Source organism: Mandrillus leucophaeus, unplaced genomic scaffold, assembly GCF_000951045.1.
Source record: "Mandrillus leucophaeus isolate KB7577 unplaced genomic scaffold, Mleu.le_1.0 Scaffold822, whole genome shotgun sequence".
Taxonomy (NCBI): domain Eukaryota; kingdom Metazoa; phylum Chordata; class Mammalia; order Primates; family Cercopithecidae; genus Mandrillus; species Mandrillus leucophaeus.
Genome location: NW_012108942.1, coordinates 523964 through 532108, shown reverse-complemented (window position 1 = coordinate 532108; position 8145 = coordinate 523964). Strand labels below are relative to the sequence as shown.

Here is an 8145-nt window from a genome sequence, read left to right as displayed (position 1 = left end):
CAGGCCTTGGAGTCTTGCATTTGTGGTTCTTAGATTAACATGTGTCCCCACTGGACTCTCAGCTTCAAAAGGTAATGTTCTTTTGGCTCACCGTTGTGTCTCTGGCATCTACAGTATTTTATTGAATGACGCATGTCACCCAGTTTATTATTACTCTTGTAGAACTGCAGGGAAAGGGGCGAGGCAAAGAATATGAGACAAGAGAAAGTGGAGAAAGGACATAAGGCTTTGGATTAGAACGCTGCTTCTAAATTCTCAGGAATGTGTCTTGGTAGGAGGTAGGACAGATACTTCTATTTGGGTAGTTTTTTTTTTTTTTTTTTTTTTAAACCTGATGTCACCTCTGCACTCCTGTTTTATCTATACCTTAGAGACAGAAGCACACCATTGCTTCCAAGACTGTGTGCAGACACTGACATTCATCTCCCATTTCTGGAAGAATTTTTAGCTGGGCATGTGGCCATCTGATACACATTTCCCTGCTTCTTTAGATGGGTGGAGACATGTGACCAAGTTCTGGCCCCTAAATTCTGGACAGAAGTAATGGTCCAACTTCCAATCTGTGACCTTAGGAGGGGTGTGCCTTCCCCTTCCTCTCTTCCCCCTTCCAGCTGGCTGGAGAGCGAAGTTGGTTGGGAGCCTTCTTTGGCCACATGGACGAGGCTGCTTCCGAGGGATGGTGGAGTCACAAGACAGACATAGTCTGGACTTGGCATTACATTAGCATTGGGCTGTCACTTGGATGGCTGATGTGAGAGAGACGCATTTCCATTTGGGACTAGTGACAGCAGCTGAATTGACATCTCATTCTGGCATCGTCTTGAGCAGTCAGGAAATGAAGAGAACAGAAGCGGCATCTCTGGGGTAGTGAACTAGTGGTAAAAATGTGATCGTTTACTTGTAGAATAAATGACAGTACTTTGGCTGTCACAGTGATTCCTGCTTGGTAAACTGGGGACAGTTCAATCATTTATCTTGCTCAGATGTGTTGTTTCCTTATCATCACCCTAGTCTTCATTTCCTTACTTTAAATAGAGATAGGAGTTAAAAGTTCCGGACCTGAAGCCAGACAGCCCTGATTTTGAAATTGCAGGACTGACATTTATTAACTACTCTGTTTCCATAACCATGTCATAAAGCTATTGTAAGGATATAGTGAGATAACGGACACGGAGCTTGGCCAGAGTAAGCACTAAATAAGGGTTTTCTATGCTATTAGAGAGAGAGAGAGAGAGAGAGAGAGAGTGTGTGTGTGTGTGTGTGTGTGTGTGTGTACATTAGTCAGGATTTTTTCTTTAGCAACTGAAGGAAACCTAATGAAATTGGTTTGAGAAAAAAGAGAATTTATTGGCTCATATAACTAAAAAGTCCAGGGTTAGCCCAGCTCCAGGCATAGCATTAACCAGGGAGTCAAATCAGGCATTGGACATAGCTTGCTCTCTCCAACTCTCAAGTTTATTCCGTGTTGGTACTATTCTCTGGCAGGTTTTGTCCACGAGGTTATAAGATGGCTGTCCCCAAACTCCAGGTTTCTATCTTTTCAGCTACTCTACCAGGAAGTATCTAATGAAAGTCTGGGAACTGATGCCTCACTGGTTGTGAGACACTACCCCATCCTCCAATCAATGCCACTGGCCAGGGAAATGCCAAGTTTGGCTTTGCCAGGCCTGGGTCACACGCTTATACTGGGGTTGAGCCCATTCTTCTTAAACCACGTAGATTGTCAGCAGGAAAGAGGTGGTAGTAGGGAAATTGGGGTGCATTTTTTTGTGAGACAGAGTCTTGTTCTGTTGCCTAGGCTGGAATGCAGTGGTGTGATCTTGGCTCACTGCACCCTTTGTTTCCCGGGTTCAAGTGATTCTGCTGCCTCAGCCTCCCAAATAGCTGGGACTACAGGCGCACTCTGCCACACCTGGCTAATTTTTGTATTTTTAGTAAAGACAGGGTTTCACTACATTGGCCAGGCTGGTCTTGAACTCTTGGCCTCAAGTGATCTGCTCACCTCGGTCTCCCAAAGTGCTGGGTGTGAGCCACCGCACCCAGTTTGGGGTGCTTTTATTAGAAGAGGGAGTACATGCCAGTAGGCAAGAACTTTTTTTTTTTTTTTTGAGACTGAGTCTTGCTCTGGCGTCCAGGCTGGGATGCAGTGGCACGATCTTGGCTCACTGCAATCTCCGTCTCCCAGGTTCAAGCAGTTCTGCCTCAGCCTCCTGAATAGCTGGGATTACAGGCACGACCACCACACTTGGCTAACGCCTGTATTTTTAGTAGATGGGTTGGCCAGGCTGGTCTCAAACTCCTGACGTCAGATGATTCACCCGCCTCGACTTCTCAAATTGCTGGGATTACAGGCATGAGGTACCATGCCCAGGCTCAGGAACCGTATTTTATAGTAGGTAAAAGATTCAGTCGAGTGCCTGGCATAGTGAGCACTAATAAATGTGAACCATCATGCTTCTCCTCTGTCTTCTGGTTCATGGTCATTCTGCACAGAGATACCATATATAATCCCCCCACCTTTCTTTCTTTAAAACTTGCTTTACACTCACCTCCTCTAAAAAGCCATCCCTGAACAACGTTAGGCTTATTTCTGCAAAGGCCTGTATTTCCACTACAATTCCCTATCAATCTCCTTCCCAAATCATTACGGGCCCACCTTCTTTCCTTTCCACTCTCCCTCCTTCTTGCTCCCTATGTCTAGGAGCAGCTATTTACTAAACAAGAGGGTTACTGAGTATCTACAAAGAGCCCCAGAATTAGGGTGCAGTTTTCTGCAGCTGCTGTACCATCCACAATCATTTCCACATCCTTTTGTGTCTGGAAGGCTCTATAGTCCGACGAGGCTGTTCAAAACCTCCAACTTGCCATTTTGAAACTTATACATTATTAGACACCAACAGTTCAACCTACACTGTTATTGTTGGGACCCAGGGTAATACTGTGAGACATCCTGCAAGGAACGAGCAATAAAGAAAATAAAACTGCTCTTTTTCAGAACTAATCTTTAATGTCAAGACAATGGTTTTGAGGAGAGAGACATAAAACCACCTTAAAGAGACAACTGACTCCTAGGCCTGGGGTCAGGGGAGGGATTTAGGTGGCAAAGATGGACCATTCTAGAAGCCAGAAAAAAAGTAAGTGCACAAGCAATGGATGGCAGTGCAGGATCAATCATGAGGACCTGGTCGACGGACTTAGGACAGTGTTTGAGATGTGAGGCAAGAATATTCCTAACACAGGACTCGCTTCAGACTCTCTAAGCCTGGTGATTTTCAATATTTGATTCCTCTAAGTCCCATGTTCAGACTCTGTGATCTCTAAGCAGCCTCTGAGCATTATTTGGCTTCACAGGTAAAGTGAACTCTAATTCCTGCATTTTGGTGACAATTTTATTTTATTAGGTATATTTAAGATTTACAACATGATGTTATGGGATACACATAGATAATAAAATCGTTGCTATAGTGAAGCAGATTAACATTATCATCTCACAGTTTTTCATGTGATAAGAGCAGCTAAAATCTACTTACTTAACAAAAATCCTAATACAATTGTATTAACTTTAGCCCTATCTCTAGGCTTGTTCGTCTTATCTGCTATTTTGTATCCTTGGCCTACATCTCCCCATTTCCTCTTCTCCAATCTATGGTAAGCACTGTTTGTGTACTTGAGCTCCTTTTTTAAAAAACATTAAATATTCCACATATGAGATCATGCAGTATTTCTCCTTGTGTCTGGCTTATTTCACTTAGCATGTTCTCCAGGTCCATCTATGTTGTGGCAAACGGCAAGAACTCCCTCTTTTCCAAGGATGAATACTATTCCATGGCATGCATATGCCATATTTTCTTTTATTTATTTGTCCATTGATGGGCATTTAGGTTGTTTCCACATCTTGGCTATTGAGAATAACACTGCCACAAACATGGGAGTGCAGATATCTTTATGAGGTGAAAATTTAATCTTTTATTTTTTTGAGACAGAGTCTTGCTCTGTAACACAGGCTGGAGTGTAGTGATGTGATCTCGGCTCACTGCAACCTCCACCTCCCGAGTTCAAGTGATTCTCCTGCCTCAGCCTCCTGAGTAGCTGAGATTACAGGTGCCCGTCACCATGCCCGGCTAATTTTTGTATTTTTAGTAGAGACAGGGCTTCACCATGTTGGTCAAGTTGGTCTCGATCTCCTGATCTCAGGTGATTCACCCACCCCAAAGTGCTGGGATTACAGGCATGAGTCACTGCACCTGGCCGCTGATTTCACCTTGTTTGGGTACATACCTACTGGAAGAGGGTCAGGTAACAGTTCCATTTTTAATTTCTTTAGGAGCCTCTATACTGTTTTCCGTAACGGCTGCACCAATCTACATGCCCACCAAGTGTACTAGGTTCTCTTTTCTCCACAATCTCATCAACATTTATCTCATGTCTTGTTAATAGTCATTCTTAGAGATGTGAGGTGATAGCTCACAGTGGTTTTAATTTACATTATTCTTAAAATTAATGATGCTGAACTCCTTTTCATATCCATACCTATTGGCCACTTTTTATGTCTTCTTTGGAGAAATGTCTGTTCAGGTCCTTTGCCCATTTTTAATTATTTGTTTTTCTACAATTGAGTTGTAAGAGTCTATCTCTTACTGAAAGTCTGCTGGTATTACAGGTTTACAGCTCAGTTTTTTTTAGCTTTATTATAAATCTGACTTTCAGAAATAGACCTGCTTCCCTTAAAAAAATCTAGTTCCTGGATGAGGCTCATAGACCTTTGATCAAAGTCCATTCTCCTTGGTAATGAATGCTCCTTGTGAGGTTTCTTGGGACAGCCAACTGGTGTATCCTTAGACAAACTCCTAATTCTCTATGCAAAGTCATCACGGTTTTCTATAATAAATAAGATAAACAAGCAGGAACTAATAGGAATTTAATGTTTTAAGATAATACTTAAATATTAAGAAAGCTAAAATATAAAATGTGTTGACTAGGTTTTTCTACACATTATATTTACATAATGACTAAGGTAAAACCTTTCCACGAATAGTTGCCCAGGAGGAAGAAAAAGCAACCTACAACAGTCTTTGGGGCTTGCACTGCCTTCCCAGGCCAGCTATCCCCTAGCTGAGCAAAGAACTGAAGAAGCAAGTGTCCACTCCCTACCCCTCTCCCCTGCCCCCGTTTTGTTACTTGAAGTGTTTGAGTAACAAATGCAAAACTAGATTTGGATATAAAAGCTAGATGACCACGCCCATTCAGGATTGTGTTTCATCTGAGACCTGGCACAGGAAAAACAAGAATTGTCTCTCATTTACAAGGATACTGTGATGGAAGTCAAAGATCATACATAAATTTATGATCTCGGAGCAACGCACAGCTAGCATAAGCTCATCTGTAAAATGAGGGGTTTTGACTTGGCCATCTGTCAAGGTCCATTCAGCCTGTCAAGCTAGCGTCAAAGTTCAGATCTTCCACGATGAAAGGACTTGCCCTCTGCTAAGATGGATGCAGAAAGAAAAGTCCCATTATATTGTGGGACCAACCTTCTGATATAAAAAACTATGTTGGGATTAAAGTAGATCAATAAAGTATAAATTTTTATCATAGGTGTAGGGTATCCAAAAGTTTGAAATTTACGTATACTGTAAAACTGGCAAACTACAGTCTTAAACACACAAAGCAAAGATTTTCCCATGGGGAGATAACATTTGAGAGTAAGCCCAGTGAATTACTTAAGTCCTGAGAGTCCATAATCTGCATCCACGATGCCTCTCTATTACACACTTTTTTCCAGGTCACTTGGACAAGAATACTTCTTGTCTTATGGAGGTTCTGAAACACCTTTTTAAAAAAAGCATCAAGAAATTATGATTCAGGGGTTTGAAACCCCAACGTTACCGGCAAAGCCTCATTTCTACGGAATATAAAACATTTTGTTTCTTCCATTTCTAACAGTTCATCAAGAGAAGCCACTACTAAATCGTGTTCCTGCAGCATTTCCGGGTAGCGGGACACTGCTCGCTCAATCCTCGACGAACGCCGTACAGGAGTGATAAGTTTCATGTCTTGCACTTCCGGCATCCCGTTTATTCTGAGAGATAGCAAGAGATGCATTAAAAACCTTATCATTTAAAACAAGTCTCTTCATTATTTTTTGTTTCTTATTCCATAATAAAAACAGGGAAGACATTTTAACACAGGGTGATGCAAGAGATATGTCTAGAGCAGCTTTCATCTGAAGATGGCTTTTTCCAGGAGTTCAAGACCAGCCTGGGCAACCTAGTAAGACACCATCTCTACCAAAAAATATAAAAATTAGCTGGGCATGGTGGCACATGCCTGTAATCCCAGCTGCACAGGAGGGTGAAGTGGGAGGATTGCTCGAGCCCAGAAAGTCAAGGCTGTAGTGAGCTATGATCACACCATTGTATTTCAGTCTGGGCAACATGGCAAGACCCCAGTCTCAAAAAAAAGGCTTTTCCCTGATTTCCAGAATGTACTGGGTGGTGTCCATCTGTTCTTGGATGGTGTAAGCATAAGGATTTATTAAGTATGAAGTGTGGCTTTTATTTGAATAATAAAATATTTTGCAAATATTTGGCAGTTGGTGTTTATTCTATAAGTTCTCAAAACAGGTGACAGGTTTTAAGGAAATGGGGCCTAACATCAAATTCGGTTGAATTAATGAATTCCAAGATTCTTTCTAGCTTTTTCTTTTCTTTTTTTTTTTTTTTTTTTAAAGACAGGGTCACTCTGTTGCCCAGGCTAGAGTCCAGTAGTGCAATCACAGCTCATTGCAGCCTCAACCTCCTAGGATCAAGGGATCTGCCCACCTCAGCCTTTCAAGCAAGTGGGAGCACAGACACGCGCCACCATGCCTGGCTAATTTTTATTTTTCAAAGAGTTGGGGTCTCCCTATGCTGCCCAGGGCAGTCTTGAACTCCTAGGCTCAAGCAATCCTCCTGCCTTGGCCTACCAAAGTGACAGGATTACAGGTGTGAGCCACCACGCCCAGCTCTTTTTCCTGTAGTGGGAAAATGGTATGTCTCAGAGAGTTTAGGAGTGGAAGAGGCTCAGCTGTGCTTTCCAGGGAACTAAAACACAGAACGGTTGTCTTGATGCCCTTGTTTGGAATTCTTTCCAGATCATGATCAGAGAAGACTGGTGCTACACTCACAGTTTAGAAAATGACACTGACGCCCTGACATGACTCCTTAAATTACTATGAATTCTGCCTTAAATTTATACTTGTTACAAAATAAAATGCTTCTGACTTTATGAGCAGTCTCTGACTAGTACATACTCCACTGCTCTCCCTGTTCTTAAAGGGGTATTCACTGTCCCTTTCCTCCCACAGCTACAGAGTTTGCTCCTGCTTGGGACTTTGTGCCCCATCTTATCGCCCCAACCCTACCCAACTGTGTCAGGACTTGCAAGAAAGGCAGATAGGATCTGCAAGTGCAGGACAAATGAGAGTGAAAAGGTAGGAGAGACCTTAGGAGGGCAGGGGTGAATGCATTCTAATACCCCTCCTGACTCTGGCAGCACCTTCCTCACTGCAGGTCAGGTCTCATTAGGGTGGTGAAAGGGGGATGGTGTGTGCAAAGAAAAGACACAGACCTTCCTGTCAATGGTTCCAACCTCCCCTCATTCTCAGTTCTTTCCTGAATGCCAAAGATGGATTAAGCCATTTGAACCTCATATGAAGCAGAAGTATCTATAAGCTGCTGTTACTCTAGATCTATGAAGGAAAAACTGAGACTTAGACTAGAATTAAGTCTGTGAACACAAAGCCTGCTTTGGAGTCTGCTTACCTAGGGATTGGACCAATCTGTAATTTGATACCAGGATAATTATGCTGTTCTGCCTTGGCTATTTGGGGTGTCGCCGTGACTTGTTCCCTCTCTTTTGGAGAAAGACAAGACTTCACAGGTTCCATCTTCTTGGCCAGCTCTTCCACTGATGTTATATTAGTTTCAGTAACTAAAGAATCAGAAGTAATTCCTGTGTATGTAAGATCATGAAGGAAGTTAAGATTTAGCAACTTAATACTTCAGCTAAAAATCAATAACATGAAAAATACATACATACAATGATTTCCCAGTGATCTTCATGGGCTCCACATACTGAATAGTGATTGATTTGAAGTGTGACTTA

The 8145-nt window shown here is 42.4% G+C and overlaps 1 protein-coding gene across 2 annotated transcripts in view; it reads right to left on the bottom strand.

The window, feature by feature from the left end:
- Nucleotides 1-3375: 3375 nt before the first annotated feature.
- Nucleotides 3376-8145, bottom strand: part of CKAP2L (cytoskeleton associated protein 2-like) — a 36463-nt gene continuing 31693 nt past the window's right edge. For both annotated transcript variants that reach the window (XM_011968017.1, XM_011968018.1), the window contains exon 9: nucleotides 3376-6079. In XM_011968017.1, coding sequence (XP_011823407.1) covers nucleotides 5854-6079 — 226 coding nt within the window. In that variant the 3' untranslated portion in view covers nucleotides 3376-5853. The remainder of the gene's footprint in view (nucleotides 6080-8145) is intronic.